This window comes from Neolamprologus multifasciatus, chromosome 3, assembly GCF_963576455.1.
Source record: "Neolamprologus multifasciatus chromosome 3, fNeoMul1.2, whole genome shotgun sequence".
Classification (NCBI taxonomy): domain Eukaryota; kingdom Metazoa; phylum Chordata; class Actinopteri; order Cichliformes; family Cichlidae; genus Neolamprologus; species Neolamprologus multifasciatus.
Window position 1 is genome coordinate 8,878,566 of NC_140441.1, and position 21,648 is coordinate 8,900,213.

Below are 21,648 nucleotides of genomic sequence, written 5' to 3' on the forward strand. Positions count from 1 at the left end.
TATTTAAATATTTGTTGATCACAGACTAAATTTTGCTGACAATTGTATTCTGTACATTCTTATACTTTAACCTGACATCTATAATAATTTTAAACTTTTTAAAAGTGATAAAACAATAAACAAAACCACACAGAGCATCCAGAAAGTATTAATGGCACTTCACTTGTTTCACATATTGTCATGTTACAGCCTTATTACAAAATGGATTCATTTAATTGTTCACAGGTGAGTATGTACAGCCTTTATTGTGGCACAAAATATTGAGCTCACATGTATCCTGTTTTGGTGCATCTAACAATCATCTCTCAGATATTTCCCAAATTGATTAGAGTCCACCTGTGAAAAATTCATTTGATTGGTGATGATTTTGTATAAATTATGATTTGATAATGTCTCATAGTTGACTGTGCATGCCAGAGCACAAACCAAGCCATGAAGTCCAAGGAATTACAGTATATATAGAGACAGAATTGTATCTAGGAAAAAATCTGGGGGAGAGTAAAGAAAAATGTCTGCAGCCCTGAAGGACCCAGAGAGCACAGTGGTTGCCATCATCTGTGAATAGAAGAAGTCTGGAAGGATTCTTCCTAGAGCTGGCTGCCAAACAGCTGGCTGTCACTATCAAATACACAAAACACCAACGATACGCCACGAGCTGTGAGGGGATCCACTCTGGTTTATATCTGGTAATAAATATCTTCTCAAAAAAGTGAAGTAGTATTGCAACATGGCATTTGGGTCTTCTAACTAAAATAGGAAAATAGGAACATAAATAGTGCCATCATTGGCAGACCTGGCCCACATCTGGTTGACAAACACCCTGCCATGACACCAGACAGTCAGACGTGCCAGCTTGATGCCGGATCTGGACCAGACCTGTTTTCTATGAGCCTGGGCCACATACACCAAACCACAATCGGGCCAGATGTGACATGCCATCACATAAACGGTCCATCCGGAAGGCATACCATCCGACATACCACTTACCATGCCAGAAGTCAGCCAGCAGTGCCGGCTTGACACCAGATCCAGGCCAGACCTGTCTGCTATGTGGGTTAATATCCAAACATGCATATGGTAGTGTCTGGGTTACATTAAAGGTTCATGGGCAGGTCGGCCAATGAGGATGCAGCCTTTTGTTAGCCCTAAGTCCAATATTTGAAACATGTTGCTGGCATCAAAAAATAACTTTTCAACACTTAGAGAAATTTCTGATTTGAACATTTGATCTGCTAACTTTGAACTGTTTTCATTAAACATCAGATTGAAGTGATTTCATGTCATTTCATTCTGTTTGTTGTTGTTGTTGTTTTTTGTTTATTTTTTTTTACAGTGGGGACACATTGAGGCCACCTACAGGGCAGGTGGGGGATAGCAGGGATCTGAAATCATATGAGATTTTAGTGAGTGAGAAGTGGAAAAAATTGACTTAAGATGTCTCTAAATGATAAAAGTTGATCTAAAACAGAAGATAAATCCACTGATTCTTTGTAAAGTTCATCTGGTGCTCACATGAATCCTGTGATGAAAACTTTACTTCACTCAATGTTTCTTCAAAGCTCATTTCAACATGTTGAAGTCATGAATGAAAGTGCAAAGTGAGATTGGATCACATGACGTCTAAGGTGTGTCATGTGACATGTTCAGTATTGTCACACATGTCTAGATTGTCCCTGATATCATAACTGCTCAAACACTTATCTTGTTGTATCTCTGTTGTGGCCAGTACTATCCTCTATGCTGTTGCATGCTGGGGCAACAGGTTGAGGCCAGTAATGTTGTGGGGATGGAGCTGGACTCCCTTAGGGTGCTGTCTGAGAGGCGGATGTTGTCCAAGATAAAGACAATGTTGGTTAATACCTCCCACCCACTCCACGACATGTTGGCTACTCACAGGAGCACGTTCTTTTCTGCTCAACAGTCAGAGTGTTTCTCCAACAGGAGGACTTTCTTTACACTCAACTCAGCACAGACACACTGACGAACCAGGAGACCTGAACCAAAACCCAGGATAGAGAGTTTCAGTGAATGTGGTGTTGAAGGTGTGGAGGTGGATCAGAGTGTCAGAGGAGACTCTGTAGAAGGACAGAGTGCCAGCAGGACAGTCCACAAACACCGCTACTCTGTTAGAGACAGAGTAGGAGGAAGAGGAGGATCTTTCTGTCTTATTGTGCCTGACAGAACAAGGACGATCATCAGAGCAGATGAGACACCAGGACTGATCATTCCATCCAAACAAACAGTCAGTACTGTCTCCTTTCCTTCTGATTTTCCTGGAACTCACTGATATCTCAACGTCTCCTGTCCACTCAACCTCCCAGTAACAGCGACCAGTCAGACCATCTCTACACAGCAGCTGTTTATAAACATCAAATCTGTCTGGATGATCAGGATATGACTGAACCTCCTCAGCATGTGTCACCTTCCTGTTGTTGTAAGACAGTTTGAGGTTTGTGTGTACTGTGTTTGTGTCGATTGTGAGTTGACAGGAATCTGATGGAGAGAACAAACACAATCCAGCTGCAGTTATTGATCCATCAACTGTTCATTGATTGACACTTTAGTGAATGAGTGATGCGACAGTTTGAAGATGCTTATATGTGTGCTGCTTTGTTTTCATGAATCACATTAAAAACACACTTACACTTCCTCAGACCTGGTTTCAACCATTGGACTCCAGCAGGCTCCACCCTGAAAGGTGGAGGGGGATCAGACCAGCACAGTCTCTTTCAGCATGAACACATGGTGTTCATGGCTCTCATACACATACTGTTCGACACTGATAAAGGTTCAACATAACAGAATATATGTACTGGCATGACGTATTTAAAATACAAAATATGAGTATCTATATTCCGTTATAGTTACCATTTAAAAAGGTGGTATTCAGAATACAGTTACTTTGTTGAAATAAATGGATTACACAGCGGTCTTTTCCTTTTTCATATGTTAGGCTATCCGCACCGCCGGTGGAAACCCAAACAAAACACACATTAAGAGCCTCTAATGCCTGTGTCTCAATCTTGCGGCCCATGTCACCTCTACTTGCGGCCCACATAATGATGTGAAGAAATATATTTTTTTAATTATTATTCAAAATTATTATTAAGGCAATAGGCAGAGTGTTACAGGCATAGCATGTAAGAAGCATGTGAATATAATAATAACCACTGGAGCCAAGAAGACTGCCTGAGGAGCCCAGTTGTAAGTAAGCTATTAAGACTCGACTGTACACTGTGTTCGTGTTTTCCTCTGAAACAATAAGTTCCGTTGGAGCAGCCTTTCAACGCCTCTCTCTGTCTCTCACTAGCAAAGTTGACCCAGACAACAAAGTAAAGCTACGAGTCCAACACAAAACCCGACATATTAGACAGAGGTCCCTTTACTATGGTTTGTAGCCACAGACCTGTTTTATATACGCACGGAATAGTTTTCTTATACGAGATCGCTGCTAAAAGCAGCCTTACCTAATGTCCGCCCTACTGTTACTCATTTTATATTAAGATTTAAAAATCTAGTTGGTGGTGGTATGGTGGGTAACCTTCAGTAATATTAATAAATCACACAGTAATAGTACATTCACGTAGTAGTAAAAAGCATGATATTATATTAAATAATACAAAGTATTTATAATACATTACTCTCATTAAGTAACATAACAATATACGCTACAAAACACATTTTGGGGCATGTATCCCTTAATCTGTAGTGGAATACATTTTAAAAGTAACCTGGCGCTATATAAATAAAATTGAATTGAAATTGATCTTCCCAACACTGGTTAAGAATTGTTTTGTTATTTACTATGGGTATGGATAAACATGAAATAATGGGGAATTTCATTTTCCTTTAAAATATGTTTTTTTTGTAATATTTATTGTTAAGTACTAAACTGGAGACTCGTCTTCGCACCCTTCATTCACCTATAGCTAGCCAGGCCCCTGTAGCTGGTGCAGCCGAAGATAGCATAGGCCCCGCTAGCTGTTTCCCGGCAGACCCCAAGCAGCTGGGGAAAGAGGGCGGCTGGGTGACGGTGAGGAGGAAGCATAGTCCTAAACAGAAGCCCCAGGTACACCACCAACCTGTTCATGTGTCTAACCGTTTTTCCCCACTCGGCGACACACCCGCCGGGGGTCAAACCCTGGTAATTGGTGATTCTGTTCTCCTACATGTGAAGCTAGAGACACCGGCAACCATAGTCAATTGTCTTCCAGGGGCCAGAGCAGGCAACATTGAAGGAAATTTAAAACTGCTGGCTAAGGGTAAACGTAAATTCAGTAAAATCATAATTCACATCGGCAGTAATGACACCCAATCGGAGGTCACTAAAATCAATATTGAATCGGTGTGCAATTTTGCCAAAACAATGTCGGACTCTGTAGTTTTCTCTGGTCCCCTCCCCAATCAGACCAGGAGTGACATGTTTAGCCGCATGTTCTCCTTAAATTGCTGGCTGTCTGAGTGGTGTCCCAGAAACGATGTGGGCTTCATAGATAATTGGCAAACCTTCTGGAGGAAACCTGGTCTTGTTAGGAGAGACGGCATCCATCCCACTTTGGATGGAGCAGCTCTCATTTCTAGAAATATGGACAAATTTATTAACCCCCCCAAAATATGACTATCCAGAGTTGGGACCAGGAAACAGAGTGGCAGTCTTACACACCTCTCTGCAGCTTCTCTCCTCCTGTTATGCCCCCAAAGACCCATCTCCATTGAGACTGAGTCAGCTCCCAAAAAGACAAAAAACAAACTAAAAACCAGCAACAAACAACTTAAACATAAACAATTACAAAGAAAGAACAATACAGTATCCACATCTGAACCAAAGAGTAAAACAGTGAAATGTGGATTATTAAATATTAGGTCTCTCTCCTCCAAGTCTCTGTTAGTACATGACTTAATAATTGATCGACAAATCGATTTACTCTGCCTTACAGAAACCTGGTTGCAGCAGGATGACTATGTTAGTTTAAATGAATCAACACCCCTGAGTCATTCTAACTACCAGAAATCTCGAAGCACATGCACATAAACATGCATGCTGGTGAAAAACATCTCCTTGGAAACTCCCCTACATTAATATCTTAATCATTCAGATAGATTAGTGTTTCTGTTCCTGAAAATATTTCTTCAGTGTTATTATTCATGTCACATCCATTTGAAAACAAAAAAGAGTGAAGGACACAGGAAATGCTTCCAGCTCTTCTGCCTCTATCAGACATTCTCTCCATACCTGAGAACGTCCAGTCTCCAGCGTGGATTCTTCCGTCCAGCCGACAATAGCTTCATTCCCGAGTTTCCTGGATGATTGTAGCTCAGGTCCAGCTCTCTCAGATAGGAAGGGTTGGAGCTCAGAGCTGTGGCCAGAGAAGTACAGCCTTCCTCTGTGATCAGGCAGCCTGACAGACTGCAGACACACAAAACAATCCATCTTTGAAGGAATCATAATGTCCAGAATGTCCTGTCACGTGACAACTTGCACCAAAATGATGTTACATCTGCTGGAGCACACTGCTGTTTTTGCTTGGCTTGGTGAAGCTTTACAGACAGTTCAGAGTCTAATAATCCAGCCAAGGGAAACTAAAATATCTGACAATTCTATAAGCATTAGTAATTCATTCAGTAATGTAATACACATGCTAAATGATACTGAGTAGGAGCGATTTAATCCTGACCTGAGAGTTTCTAGTTTGCAGTATGGACTTCTCACTCCAGCAGACAGAATCTCTACTCCTGAGTCATGCAGGTTGTTATCACTCAGATCCAGCACTCTTAGACTGCAGGGCTGGGAGCTAAGAATTGAAGACAGACTTTCACAGCTTTTCTTTGTGAGGTTACAGCCAGTCAGTCTAGAAATAAAGAGCAAAAGAGCAAAAAAAAATGGGTTTAAAGTAAATTGATAGAGTACTGAAGAGTTGGAAATTTTATAATAATAATAAGTTTCATATCTAGCTGGAATTGTTATTTCCTTATTTCAAACACATCAGAACTGTGCCAATTTAATGTGATTGATAAATAAAGACAAATACTAAAATACAAATGATGAAACTGATCATTAGTAGTTATGATTTATTTTTTACTGTAAATAATTTCATTTGATAAAAAAATAAACAGTCCTTGATTTGACCTCAAAGTTTCCAGTGTAGAATGTGGACTCTGTAGTCCAACAGAAAGAAGCTTCACTCCTGAATCCTGCAGGTTGTTGTTGTTTGCATCCAGCTCTCTCAAACTAGACAACTGGGAGCTGAGGACTGAGGACAGAGCTTCACAGCTTGTCTCTGACAGGTTACAGGCACTCAGTCTGAAAAATGAACGCATAAACAAAAACACTGAAATTAAAGTGTATTGATGGTGCAATGATGACTTATTAGATTTGATAATAGTTACTATTATTTCAGGACCGGCTTGAATTATTGCTGCTTTATTTTAAATACAACAGAAATTTGTTAATTTAATATAATTTAGAACTTGTGAAAAATACTAAAAATACTAAACTACACCAATGGATGGCCAATGGTGACCATAATTTGCTGTGCTTTTTTATAAAATTGTAAATATTCACAGCTTCTCTCTGAGAGAAAACCCAGTCTTGAAAAATAAAGAAAGCAAAAAGACTGGATGCAAAATGTACCAATAGTTCAGTGAAAAAAATAGTATATTTAGCCATATTCATTGTTGTTTCAGAGGCAGCTAGAATTGGGATTATCTAATTTTACACATTAGAAATTTAGCAATTTACTTGAAAGAGAAATTTCACAGTCCCAGAGTTTCACAGTGGGGATGGTGTGAATTTAGGCCCAAAGTTCAACTTTGGTCTCGCCTGAGCAGAGCATCTTCTTCTTTCACATTTTTGCTGTCTCCCCCACATGGTTCCTGGCAAACTGCAAAAATGACCTTTCATGTCTTTCTGTCAACAATGGCTTTCCTCTTGCCATTCTTCCATATACACCATATTTGCGCAGTACATGACTAACAGTTGTCCTGTGGACAGATTTGGACATCTGTCAAAGTCTAAGGTGCTTGGAAAGAAAAGCGTCTGGACTTCTTGAAATTTGCTTGAAGACGTTTCACCTCTCATCCAAGAAGCTTCTTCAGTTCTGGGGTCAAATGGTGGAGAGTCCCAGATTTAAACCCTGTGGGAGTTCCCTCCAAGAGGGACAAAAGAACCCCCTAATGATCCTCTAACTAATCACATGAGCAAAGGTGTGAAAACGGATGACCTACACTAATTTTCACACATTGGAAAGACGCTTTTCTTAGGCTCCTTAGGCTACGTCCACACTGTCCCGGATAGATTTGAAAAAGGGGTTTTCATCTGAAAACGCACTGCATCCACACTAGCATTTTCAGTCGTTTTCACAGAGTTGTGGGCCCACATTGAAACGGCTGAAAATGCTTACATTCCAGTACTGCGCATACGTGAAGTGCAAGAAGATTCAGTCTGCCCCATTTCTGTCAGCGGTTCATTTACTTTGAGGCTCGTTGAAATGTCGCGGCAAAATGTTTTTTTAAATGGACTAACAATGAGGTTAAGTTGTTGCTGCGAGTAACACAAAAGTACAAAGGTGCAAAAGCGAGTAAGAGTTAATTAATTTGAAGAAAAGCTATCTGGAGAATGTACAGACTGATATTAATCTTTAAATGAGCTGTCAAAATTGAGAGCAAAAAAAAAAAACAACTGCTGTATAATGCCCTCCACTATCTTTGTTTAATTGGTCACAAGACTACATCACATGGCTAAAATCCGTTGTCGTTTTCGAAAGTCTCCATTTTCACTGTCCACACTGTGACGCAAATGCACTGTCTTCAAATGTATTCGTTTTCGAGAACGTTTTCAAAACGCTGCATCTCAGTGTGGACAGGAGGTCAAAACAGAGAGAAAACGATGCATTTTCAAACAAAAATGCATTAGTGTGGATGTAGCCTTAGACTATGATGACCTGGATCACTGAGAACCTTCACAGACACATATGTCAAAGGTTAAGCCATTTCTTTCCAGGCGTGACTTGGAAACGCTCATCCCTGCTTTTATAACCTCATGCTTGGACTACTGCAACTCCCATTTAATAGAGTGCCAGAGCACTCTGTCATTCCTGCAACTGGAGCAGAATGCTGCAACATGGTTTTAAACTGGTAAAGGAAAATTTGAGCATATTATTCTGTTTCTGGCGTCCTTAAACTGGCTTCCAGTTGAATTTAGAATCTATTTTGAAATCCTTTTACTGGTTTTTAAATCCTTAATTGGTCTGGAGCCTGTATATGTGTCTGATCTTCACTCCGGTCAGCTGAGCAGCTATTGCTCTCAGTTACTAAATCATGGCTGAATTTTAGGCTACGTTCAAACATCAAATCCAACTTTTTTGACCCTCTCCGACCCATATCCCATCACGGTATGACAGTGTGAACAGCACAAATCAGATATTTTCAAATCCGATCTTGGTCACTTTCATATGTGGTACTGAATCCGATACATATCTGATGTTTTAGAATAGAATAGCATTAAATCCGTCTTTTACGTCATTGACACAAGACAGACGCCAATTATCAGCGCAAAGACATCGCAAACGCTTCCTGGCCATCAAGTGTAGATGTTAGTAAAAGTGTTGGGAAGACAATGTTGGAGAAATGTGAACATTTTATTTGTACTGTATAATCTGCAGATTCTGACAGAAAACTGCAACTATCCCTTGAAGCATCGCTCCTCTGTAAATCAGGAATAAAAATAATTATTAGACCATATGTAAATAACTCTTTTACTTAAAGCAAAATTGTGAAATGTAAAGTCTGAAACAAGTCTTTATATTAACGGCCATCAGTCAAATAATACTGTTTGGTCTGGATCTAAACAGAGCACAATGTGTATGACGTCTTCTTTGAGGGTTCACACAGCAGCGCATTTGCTGTCACATTTTATTTGGAGTGTGAACAAGCAGACAAAAAATCGGATTTGATCAAAAAATCGGAATTGAGTATTAAGACCTGCAGTTCGAACGTAGCCCTAGAAGAGACCAAACATTCTCTATTGTGGCCCCAAAGCTTTGGAATAATCTTTCTCTTCATATTAGGCAATCTACATCAGTGGTAGTTTTTTTAAGCTGGTTAACTTAATAAGACCCAAACTTTTCATGGCATGCATTTTTAGGTTTTCTTTACTATTTGGGCTGATTGAGACCTGATGAATGTAAAAACAATGAATGTTCTTTTTACCTAATTTTGCTCTACAAGGGCCTGATATCCACATATGAGAACAATTATTTTAAATTTCGATAAAACAGTGGCTTGTGTGTGTTTGTCTGTGAATGATTGATGATCAGGTGACTCTTTCGTTTCAGTTTATTTAACTTGAACACAATATTTCCAGTTCAGCACTGACATTTTCCATGACTGATCAGTTTTCCACTGAACCCACTATCCATATTCAACAGCCCAATTCCCAACAGCCCAATTCCCGGCATCACTAAAAGCAGAAAGGAGTTAATTAGCCTGATTGCCTCCACCTGGATCCCAGCTTCCCTGGTACTGGCCCTTGAGCCCGCTGCACCACCTCATGCTAAAATCATTTCCTTCAGCTCCCTGCCATGACTTATAATCTGTTCCTGTTTGAAATTACAGTTGTATAGGATAAAGGTATAATCATCTCTTAGTTTACTCAGATTGCACAGAGTGTATATTTGTTAATAATTTGAATCATTTTGGATAAGGATAAGTGTAAGATAATGGGGAATTTCAGTTTTTACTTTATAATTTGTTTAGTGCAAGATTTACAGTTAAATTGTATTTTCTCTTGCCTTATTTAATTTTTACATACTGTTCCTTTAAGACACGGTAACTGTGCACGGGGGGAGCGTTTGCAACGGACAGTGTGGAGCAACGGGGGCTTTAACTAGCTGTGGAGAAAAACAGTTTCTTACCGTTTTTGTAGTGTACATGAGCATTCAAACGGATCACTGTATTTGTGGATCACTGTGGAAATAAATGTTTGCCTGTTTGTTTTTCGACCACAAGCGGACTGTGTGGATTATGTTCAACTGCACTAAGACACGCGTACGGCCCGACTACCAGCTAGTGCTTCCGCGGTATTAACAGTATTTCACTCCAATAGGACATGGTCTCCAGCCACCAGTTTTCCTGGTTCTAGACAATGGGCTCGATCAAAGCTGATGTTCTCCACAGTGTCCTTTGGAAGCTTCAGATGGGTCTTAATAAAGTTTTTAACTGTTGTCCTATGGTGTGCGGATACATGAAAACACAAGGTTTTCTCTCATACTATGGGCTGGATATCTATGACAGTCTCTTTTAATTTTCTTTTTTCATTTTCTTCATTCATTTCTTTATTCTCAGTTAAAGACTCGACAAATTTCTTCATCATTCACCCTTCTTCATAACTTTCTTTTTGAAGCATCGGCTGATATAATCTTGGAGAGTGTCCAAATTCTCCTCACTGACCTCCAGGGTGTAGGAGGAAATGGTCAATTATTTGTCATTTCATTCATTTTTTGGTATACTTACGTAAAACTGAAGCTTAAAAAAATGTTTGTTTAATTCTGAGCTAAAATTCTGTTTGTTTTCCGCTAACTCTCATGTGTCTGATGTCACCTACAGCATTTTCCTTTCCATCACTTCTGTCACTTACTTCACTTTTTCTTTGAATGTGTCCTTAAACAATTAATGGCTAAATGAAAAAAAAAAAAAAAAAACTCTGTGAAAAAGATTGATTCAAAATTCCTCCACAGTAATGTGAAAGCACCATTGCCAGTTTTCTAGAGCGCATGTTGGATTACTTTTTGCATATAGGGCCAACAAGGTTTAATATATTTTTTTAGGAAATAAAAGCCATCATAATTTAAAAAATGCATTTTGTATTCACTTGAGTTATGTTTGTCTAATATTACAATTCGTTTAATGACGCAAAACAGAATTTAAGGGATGAAGGGTAGTGATGTGCGATACCACTGATTTCCTTTCCGATCCGATACCAAGTAATATTCAGGGTGGTATCGACGATACTGATCCGATACCGATACTTTGTACAAAAACTTATTTTATTTATTGTATCTCAAATTATAGCATCATAATGATTACAGGACATCAGATTACTTGTTCTTATCACTTAATAATGCAGAGTTCATCGTACAGAAATAAAAAACTGAAGTTGTGCGCTATTTGAACACGTTGCCTGCCTGCAGCACTAAAGGACTCTGTGAGAGACGTCTGTCTCGGCCTAGCAGCATCTGTCCCTCTCCTCCTCTTCAGTTCACCTCAACATACGCGCCTCATATTCTGTGATATGATTTACTCTGAGGTGTTTGACAAGGTTAGTGATGTTGCCACAACCATACATGCCAACCCTCCCGATTTTTCCGGGAGAATCCCGGAGCCACCATTCTCCCGAATTTCCACCTGGACAACAAAATTGAAAAACCATATTGCAGAATTCATAGCGCGGCCCAGCCAATTCGCTACTCGGGTTAAACATGATATATAAGTCACTTTGATAAGGTAAAAATGTTATTGTTTGGCTTTTTCAGTGTTTTATTTGTTCGTGAGTAAATCGGTTTGGCTGAGATTAAATTTATTAGATTAGATTAAATTAAATTTAACTTTATTAATCCATCGGGTGGGTTCCTCCGGGGTTTTCACACAGCTGAATAAACATCAAACAGAAAACTAATTAAAGAAAGTGTGGGACGGTCGAGGGTTTACGCCAGCGCCCGGTTATATTTTAGATAGCAAGGAGCAGACGGCAGTTTCACTCCACCGAGGGAGCTTGTGACGTACTACCCGGCTTTCTTTAGACCACGAAGGCTGGGTCCTCAGGTGGAAGCAGCCTCTGAATTTGGACACCCCCGCTGTTTCCGGGCCACCCAATACTAACGGTGACATTTAACGTATTTTATCCGATAAATAAACACTGTAAAATATATTTATCACCCCCCCCCCCCCCCCCCCCCCCCCCCCCCACAGCCCTTTTGAATGTCTCCCTAATTCTGAGGTCTCAAGGTTGGGGAAGTATGGCCACAACACCTCACTCTTGGAGCACTTTTTTGCCACATGTATCGCAAACCATGACTCAGCTGTTTGCAGAGGTAAAATACGTCCGCACAATTACGCTCAGCCATTGTTGTGAGTGCGCGCGCCAAAGGGCTGCGAGACATTTATACAGCCGTATTTCGCACATGACTATGAAAGGCGGAAGAGGAAGTAGTTCCTTTGAATGTAGACAATCCGAATGTTATAGTTTCTTTCCAATGTGTTCCTGTTAATGATAAACTACAAATTAACCCTAAATTACTAAAATATCGATATTTTAATGTGAGAATCGATTCTAGAACATAAATGACTGGTATCGGAGGAATCGATATTTCAGGATCGATCCGCACATCACTAATGAAGGGAAAAAAAGCAAAACACATGACTCACAGAGCTTTGTTGGAGGCTTTGATCACTGGCAGCAGCCTCAGAAGAGCCTCCTCTGAAGCAGAGTATTTCTTCAGGTCAAACACATCCAGATCTTTCTCTGATGACAGTAAGATGAAGACCAGAGCTGACCACTGAGCAGGAGACAGTTCATCTGTGGAGAGACTTCCTGAACTCAGGGACTGTTGGATCTCCTCTACTATAGAACGATCATTCAGTTCATTCAGACAGTGGAACAGATTGATGCTCTTATCTAAACTCAGTTTCTCGCTGAGCTTCGTCTTGATGTACTGAAGTGTTTTCCGATTGGTCCGTGAGTTACTTCTTGTCTTTGTCAGCAGGCCCCGTAGGAGAGTCTGATTGGACTTAAGACAAAGACCCAGGAGGAAGCGGAGGAACAAATCCAGCTGTCCATATGGGCTCTGTAAGGCCTTGTCCACAGCACTCCGGTAGAAATATTTAAAATTTCTTTTTTTTCCAAATAAATCAGACTTCTTGGAGGTTGTTTGTTCTTCCAGCAGATTTAGTCCAGAGTTGATGAAGGTCAGATGGACATGAAGAGCAGCTAGAAACTCCTGAACACTCAGATGGATGAAGCAGAACACCTTGTCCTGGTACAGTCCTCTCTCCTCTTTAAAGGTCTGTGTGAACACTCCTGAGTACACTGAGGCTGCTCTGATATCGATGCCACACTCTGTCAGGTCTGATTCATAGAAGATCAGGTTTCCTTTCTGCAGCTGATCAAAAGCCAGTTTCCCCAGAGACTCAATTGTCTTCTTGCTCTCTGGACTCCAGTGTGGATCTGTCTCAGCTCTTCCATCATACTTGACCTTCTTCACTTTGGCCTGAACCACCAGGAAGTGGATGTACATCTCAGTCAGGGTCTTGGGCAGCTGTCCTTCCTTTCTGGTTTTCAGCACATCCTCCAGAACTGTAGCAGTGATCCAGCAGAAGACTGGGATGTGGCACATGATGTGGAGGCTTCGTGATGTCTTGATGTGGGAGATGATCCTGCTGGCCTGCTCCTCATCTCTGAACCTCTTCCTGAAGTACTCCTCCTTCTGTGTGTCAGTGAACCCTCTGACCTCTGTCACCATGCCAACACATTCAGGAGGGATCTGATTGGCTGCTGCAGGTCGTGTGGTTATCCAGAGATGAGCAGAGGGAAGCAGTTTCCCCCTGATGAGATTTGTCAGCAGCACATCCACTGAGGTGGACTTTCTAGGGTCAGTTAGGATTGTAGTTTTATGGAAGTCCAGAGGAAGTCGACACTCATCCAGACCATCAAAGATGAAAACAACCTGGAAGTCTTCAAAGCTGCAAATTCCTGCTTCTTTGGTTTCAGTAAAGAAGTGATGAACAAGTTCCACCAAGCTGAACTTTACCTCTTTCAGCACATTCAGCTCTCTGAAAGTGAATGGAAATATGAACTGGATGTCCTGGTTGTCTTTGTCTTCAGCCCAGTCCAGGGTGTATTTCTGTGTTAAGACTGTTTTCCCAATGCCAGACACTCCCTTTGTCAGCACTGTTCTGATTGGTTCATCTTTTCCAGGTGAAGCTTTAAAGATGTCTTCTTGTCTGATTGTTGTTTCTGGTTTGTCTGGTTTCCTGGATGCTGTTTCAATCTGTCTGACCTCATGTTCATCATTGACCTCTGCAGTCCCTCCCTCTGTGATGTAGAGATCTGTGTAGATCTGATTCAGAAGGGTTGGGTTTCCTGCTTTAGCAATCCCCTCAAACACACACTGGAACTTTTTCTTCAGAGTAGATTTGAGTTTACAATGACAAACTTCAGTAAGGCTTTCTGAATAAAGAAAAAATATCAGTTCATCTTTTACATAGTCCATATCAGAACGTGGTCTTTTTAAATACATGTTGGTTCATCTCTTGAAATTTTAGTTAATGTTAATGTTATAACCAGCAGCCTAAATCTTTAGAGAAATCCTTTTACTTCTCTGCAGATGGTCAGCCAGCTCCTCCTGCTTCATTCTCCTCAGGAAGTCCACTGTGATCTTCACAAATGCCTCTCTGCTGCTCCTCCTCTGTTCATCTTCCTCCCTCTGACTCTCTAAGCATTCTGGGTCATCTGGACTCAGAACCTTCTGGATCTTCTGCAGCTCGTTTCTCACAAAAGTGATGATGTTGTCCTCCAGCATCTGCAACAGAATACTTTATGAATGACCCAATCGGACTGAAATCATGGAGCCACACATCAAATCTGTGTTGGACACACTGACAACCCACTGATCTACAAAGAGCAGCATGGAGATGACTGTGAACAGAATAGATGTAAAAGTAGTTGTTGTACATTTACAGACCTTAAATATAGAGTCCAGGTTTGTTTGATGCTGCTGGGCAGACTGATTACTGGGAACCTCCGAGCTCTCCTGGTCCACTCTGTGGAGGAGCCATGAAGATTTAATCCACAAAAAAATCCTTCACCATGAAAACAAACAAACAAACAAAAACAAAACACATCTTGACATGAATTAGATCATCTGTTGGTTGTTGGAATTTGTGGATGGAAGGTGTGGGCATAGTCATTTCTGCAATGAGCCTTATTTGCATTTGTACTTGTATGAGTTTCCCTTTCAGATAATAAAATGATGAACGGAAAATCAAATATACAAATCAGATTCAAGTGTCCTACCATTCATATCATGATTAATGACAGCATGTTCTTTTTAAATGTCTTCAAGTTTGTTTTAGATAACACTGAATTTTAAATCCTTGTGTTTGATTGTAATTATATTTTAAGCTGTATCATCTTACATGTTGGAGAACTCCCAACCAACCTAGAGCAGTCTGATAGAAATCTGAACATGATCAGCATCTGAAATTCAGCCAACTCTAGTTCAGTCTTTCTTCATAAAGATTAGAAAAAATTGCCAGTGTCAGACCAATGCTTGTGAATGCCTTATGCACACCCTCATTTCCTCCTGGTCATAAATTTGCAGCTGGTTGTATATGAGCCTAAATGATGCAGCAGTGTCGCATCTAAGTTCAGTATGAAACTGTGTCATACTGAATAATGTGGAGCTGCAGTTGTAGCAGGAGTAGGCCTCAAAATGACTACAGCTAACAACACCAAATAGAAATCAAAACTGGCACACAAACCAAAACACAATCAGTACAACTGAACCCTTCAAGTACCACAAACCCCACAGGCTGCAAAAGCAGAGCTGCACAGTTACAGACTCAAACAACAACACTGAGCAAGAGCTACATTAGCTGCTGGCTAGCCTTATTTAGAGCTACAAGGGTCAACAACTGAACATGACTCTGATCTGAATGCACAACATTAAAAACCCCAAATGACTTTAACTAAAGCTCACATACACAAAGCAGCTTTACAGAGGTTGTCATTACTACCACATGCTGCCTTTGACAGCTGGGCCATCTTACTCTAGAGCTTTCTCAGTTTCCTGCCCACCTTAAAAGTTTGTCTAACTTTAAGCTGTTTATCTGCAGCAGCCACCAGCTAACATAACTCAGCAAGTCAAACAGCACAGCCTGTGTGGACAGATGGATGCTGATAGTCTCCAAACATTTACAACGAAAAGCTTCAAATTTCTCATTCTGTCAACAGTTCAGTGAGCAGAAGATGAACTGATCTTCAAAAGGCACAAAGGAAGACAGGAAACTTTCATTTTAGCTTTTCCTTTTTTTTTTTTTAGCAGACTACAGTTTGATTTTTATTTGATGGATTTTCAGAAATGTGGAAAAAAGGGAGATTGACTTTAGTTTTTAAAAGTTAAAATAATAACCAGTGTTTGAGTCATTTTAATGCTCTGAGTTTTATGAGTAAAAGTAAAATCATTGCAGCAAAGTTAGTGTTACCTCCTCTAACGTCCTACAACATACAGCACAACATGACTGATGGAAGAAAACATAAGCACGAGTTTTATTTCCTGTTTGTTGAAGTGGATTTTCAGGAGCTTAGAAACCAAAGGCTTGTTTTTAAGAGACAGTTTAAATGGGATTGAGGGAATGACATGTTTGCACTGCAGTTTATATCCAACAAGATCAAACAGTTAAATCTGTTCTCAAAGAGTTCATGTTACTAACAGCTCACCTCTCTGTAGACGATTCCTGCTGGAGTTTAAAATTCATGGGTAGACTTTTAGACAGGTCACTCCTTAAGGACACACAGCTGGGTCCAGGTTCAGTTTTGAGTTTCTGAAGGATCCTGACAATTGAAGCACAAATCTTTAATCAAGGACGCATCACATAATATTAAATGCTGACAGAATTTTAGACATTATAATAGTGACTTTAAGTTACATCTTTCTTGATGACTGTTTTTGTTGAAATCTGTTAATGACATGATTCAACGTGGTGTTCATACAGCTGGGTGCCGGTCCAGATTCAGGTTCAGGTCCAGGTCCAGATGGTCTCCCATTGAGCCTGTGAGTGAAGAAAAACTGTTTTTCATTTGCAGCCACAGAAGCTGATGAAGACTTAGAATACCCTCATCATGCCAAAGAGAAACTGATTTTCAGGCTGAGCATGAGCAGAAGGAAACTCTAAACTAGTGATGGTAGGGTAAAAACAGAGGGCCACCCAGAGGTAAACACAGTCATTTACACTATGCAGGACTATTGATGGTCCAATGAGCAGCAGGAGTACATGTTGGACATTTTTTATAGAATAAAGGAATTCCTCACTCAGTGACCTGCTTTGAGATGCAGTTTAGAGACCAGGAAACAACATCAAATCAGACACCAAACTGACATCAAGGAGTTTATGTCGCTAATAACTCACCTCTCTGCAGCAGACGCCTGCTGGTCTTTAAAATCAAAGAAACGTTCATGTGACCAGTCACTCTTTAAAGACACAGAGCTGGGTGGAGGTCCAGGTTGGTTCCTGTGAATAATGATGGAGCAGTGATGTGAGTGCTGAGCTGTGACATGAAGAAAAGTCGTGGACAGTTAGAGGTGGTCATCTCACCTCTGAGCTTTGGTCTGGCTCTCATGTTCCCCACACAGAGCAGTTTCAGAGGGAGGGACTCTCTCCTCTCTGTCCTCACACTGATCCATGCTGCTGAATTCACATCCACATCAGCTCACACACACTTTCTACCTTCACCTGCAGAGGAAACACAAATCATTCATGTGCACATCAACTGTCAAGATTAGGTGACTCCACTGTGGAGTGCACATTTGATATGTTTGGAAACTCACCTTAGGATTTAGTGTAAGGAAAGGCATCGGGTGTAAATCTCATAGTTAAATTCAAGTGGTGGGCGCGCTCATTTTGGCAGAAGTCAATTGATTTCAATAATAAATTAATTGCAGTGTTTAGGCTGTCATTTCTAGCATCTACATGGATGTTAACATCACCTAGTATGATTATTCTATCTGAACTCACCACTAAATCAGATTAAAAACTGAGCATGAGCTGGGTGCATGATACATAACAAAAAAAATAATTTTTTTGAGTTTCACAGTTAGGGTACAAAAGGCAAAGATTCAAGCTTTTCGTATGCTGTATCCAAGTTTTTGTAAGGCATAGTGAATATAAAGTGAATATGTTGATCAGTGTAGTGTAGTGAGGGTGTGCTGGGAACGCCAAGCAGCAATGTTCCCTCTAAGCTGTGCGCGTGCACAATCGCGCACTGCTGACACGTGCACAGAAAATCTGCGTTGCACACCACAACAACAAAAAATCCAACCTGAATTGAAATTAAAATAAATACATAACAATTCATTTTATGCTATTTTGTAGTGTGAGTCAGTAAGTGACCGGTGACTTACTGCTCCAGCCAATGATGCAATTCACATTTGTATATCCGCAGCTAATCAACACCATTGACAAGCTATTACAGCGTCCTCATGTGCCGACACTGGTGTAGTAGCTAGCAAAGTTAGCAAAGACACGCTAATGACAACCATTGGAGATGTGAGCGACAGATGGAAAATTTGACGGAAAAAGTGTGGACTGTAAACTATATACCAGTTTTGTAGTTGTGTAAAATGTGGCCATGTAAAACCAGAGTTATAATAAAAAAATATATGTAATATTTTTTCTTCCTGAATACTATCGTTGTTTATATTTACTGCCGGAAGAAATGTTAAAAGTACCTGTTGGAGTCAAATTGTTAAATATTGTCATTGTGTTACTTAAATTTGTAAGTCATAGTTCAAACTATAGGATCAAAGACATTCCTTTGTCTCTGACCACCTCTCCATCCACTCTGTTGGTAGGGAGGCTGAAGTGTTTTACTATATCCTATCTGAAAGTTCTGTTTCTTGTGTGGTAAGCTTCCTGCTTTTATTACACTTTTGGTGAGCAGGAGGTCACACATACGCACACCCAAACACATTCTCATACTCACACAGACACACACACACATGTTCTCACACATGCATACACATACACGCACGTGCTTACAAGTGCACACACAGTGCCTCGTCTTTTGTAAGCATGGGGGGGTTACAGTGGGTGGTGCTTGTGTGTACTGTAACTGTTGTGTAAACTGTGTCATGGAAATAAAAGGCTGTGAGGAAGGCTACTTAGATGAAGTTGGTTAAGAGACAAGTGAGGAGCATTCAGCTCCAAGAGCTTGGGTTCCCACCAGCCTTGCCTTGCTAGCAAGTAAAAGATGTTCACCTTGTTTCTGTCGTTAACGAGAATAAGTTTCTAAACTAGCGGGGCCTGTGGAAACGCAGACCCAACAGCAGCGTTTTATAAGGAAAGCTCTTGCCGCCTGTGAGAAACCAAACTGAACTGAAAATGTAAATGCAATTAGTCCATTTGGAGGACAGAATGACTCAAAATCCCTGAAATGTCATCACATTTCTGCAGTTTGTCCAAAGGTTGTCCATTCTGGCTCCAGATGGGTTAATTGCATTTTAAATTTTAATTGCATTAATCATGATGAAGGATTAATCTGTGTTAATGAATGAACTTTGACACCCCTAAAAATAATGTAACTAAACACTTGAAATAAATATAGTCAAGAACACCCCATGCCCCCTTTAGGCTCAGTCCTGCTTACTGCAGATATCACTGCTACATAAAGAACCACGAGGTAGAACTTACACATTGTGCTTGGTTGATGACCAAATTTGCTGTATGTTGTATTTAAAGAGAAATGAGCTGCTATCTTGAACAAATCAGCGCCTTAGTTCTGAAGGAAAAAGGGGCGGGAAGGAGAGGAGGGAGATTTTCATAAAAAGAGGATGTAAATAAGAGACAAGGGAGGATAGAAGCATTCCTGATCATATTTACTCCAGCTCATGTTTCAGAAACAGCAAATACTCCAAACACTTTCAAAACAAAAGTGTCTCCAGCTGAAGCACAAAACATGTCAGTTTAATGAAAACAAATCTTCTTTATTTTAACTGCAGCTTCTCAAAACTCTGCCCTAATGAACAAATGCATTGTTAATGGAAAATTGTACTTAGTAGTCAGTATAATCTTTTGATGATATAAGTTTGCATATGGTAGAATACTGCATGTAATCACTTGTGTTTAGAAGTATATAGTTGGTGGCATATTGAAAGAATGTCTCATCCTAGGAGGTCTGTAACATTCCAGGGTGTTCTGGCGTTCACCCCCACATCCTAGGAGCATGGGAAAGGTTGTACCTTGTTTTATTGTTTTACGGTAGGATTAACGTAGTTATATCTGTTTTAGTCTAAGTGCCTTTTTTTACATATAAATGAACTGTTGGACTTTCCAGACCAGCAGGTCAAGGGAAGTCGTTTATGGGGTCACACTCTGACACACACACACACACACACACACACACACACACACCACAAGCACCCACTGAAGTATAAATAAAGACCGGGGCAGTTTCTCATTTGCGAATCTTGGAGCCTCACTCTTGGTGTGTGAGCTCAGGAGGCTGCCCTTGCTAGCAAGAAAATCTGTGTGTTTCTCCTCTCTGATCCTCTGCTGAGGAAGTGTTTTAGAATATATCTCTTAACATGCATCATTTACTCTCTCACACTGACTCACTCCTGAACAATGAGGCTTAGCAGCATAGTTGTGTCACACCTGCCCTGCAGCTAAACTGATCGCATCAGTTTTACTGTAAATAGTAGTGGTCATATGATTTAGAAGGCAAGCATCTTCCTCGTCAGTGCCCGTCAGTGTGGGACCAAATTATCCATGTTATTAGATTTGTAAGCAGCAGCTGAAACTGTCACATGAATGAATGTTCATCAAACTGTTTGATTCCAGCCAATCAATAATCTATACTCATGTGCATTTGTATTCAAACACAAGAGTGATCTAAAGTTTGTCTTGATATAATAGCTGAACATCAGGTCCAAACATCACAGAGCAGAAAAACAGTCAAAGTATTAAAGAAGGAACCAAAGCAAACTTACAGTTTCTTCAAACACACACGAACAACAAGCTCCACTCCACACCTGGACACGGACACGGACACACAGGTGAGTTGCTCCCTGTAAGGAGGCGTAACATAACACCTGAACACTGTGAGAGTGCCACACCTTCATACTGATTTACAAATATGCCGTCTGACTGCTCAGGCTGAGTTTAAAACATGTTAAGCACGAAGGGGCTTTCTGAGCTTCCTGCTCGAAAGTCACATGTCCAAAATGAGTATTTCTCTGCAATTACAAACTTTGTGTAAACAATCTTGGTATCAAAATAAAGTTAACACTGGTGAGAGTTCATCAGAGGTGTAAATATTACAGCAGATTTTATTGTGTCAAAGTTACTGAGGCTGGGACATTTGAGTATCTTGATTTTTTCCTCATCTAATTTATTTTTGGTTTTGTTTATTTTGTTTATAACCACTTTCAAAATATGATTCGCTTCACATTTAAGTCCAGAAATCCAGGAATCAACATATGAACATTGTCTGTGCAAATATTGATGCTGCTGAAGTGAAACAGTGGAAATTGACATCACTTTTAATGAAGGCAGGCATTTTGCCATTTGGGACATTTTAGCACCATCTGTTGAAATGTCTTAGGTATTGAACAGCAGAAATGATTTTACTTTATTTACATGCCTAATATGTTTGTTTCAGCTTCTATTGGCCGATTTGCATGACTGATACCTCTTTTTAATCATTTGAGCCAAGAGAATAAATCTGGTTTGGTCTCAGCTTTTAGAAAATGTATTGCTTCCTTGGTTGGCCATGACTCTGTGTTAACAAAGCTCTTTGTGTTTGTTTATGGGCATTTAATGGAACAACAACAGCACTTTTAACTATTTGTTGTTTTCGCTGTGTTTGGTGGTTGGGTT

At 40.2% G+C, this 21,648-nt stretch overlaps 1 protein-coding gene across 1 annotated transcript; it reads right to left on the bottom strand.

The window, feature by feature from the left end:
- Positions 1-1,887: 1,887 nt before the first annotated feature.
- Positions 1,888-20,893, bottom strand: LOC146521453 (NACHT, LRR and PYD domains-containing protein 3-like). Its single transcript, XM_085154929.1, has 13 exons — positions 20,760-20,893; positions 17,368-17,505; positions 17,182-17,283; positions 16,702-16,824; positions 16,493-16,606; positions 14,736-14,814; positions 14,369-14,573; positions 12,421-14,221; positions 6,128-6,301; positions 5,676-5,849; positions 5,234-5,407; positions 2,645-2,691; positions 1,888-2,493 (listed from the first exon to the last, which is right to left on the bottom strand). Exons 2-13 carry the CDS (start codon positions 17,454-17,456, stop codon positions 1,964-1,966), a joined length of 3,612 nt encoding a protein of 1,203 aa, XP_085011055.1. The 5' UTR covers positions 17,457-17,505; positions 20,760-20,893; the 3' UTR covers positions 1,888-1,963.
- Between the last annotated feature and the right edge of the window lie 755 nt (positions 20,894-21,648).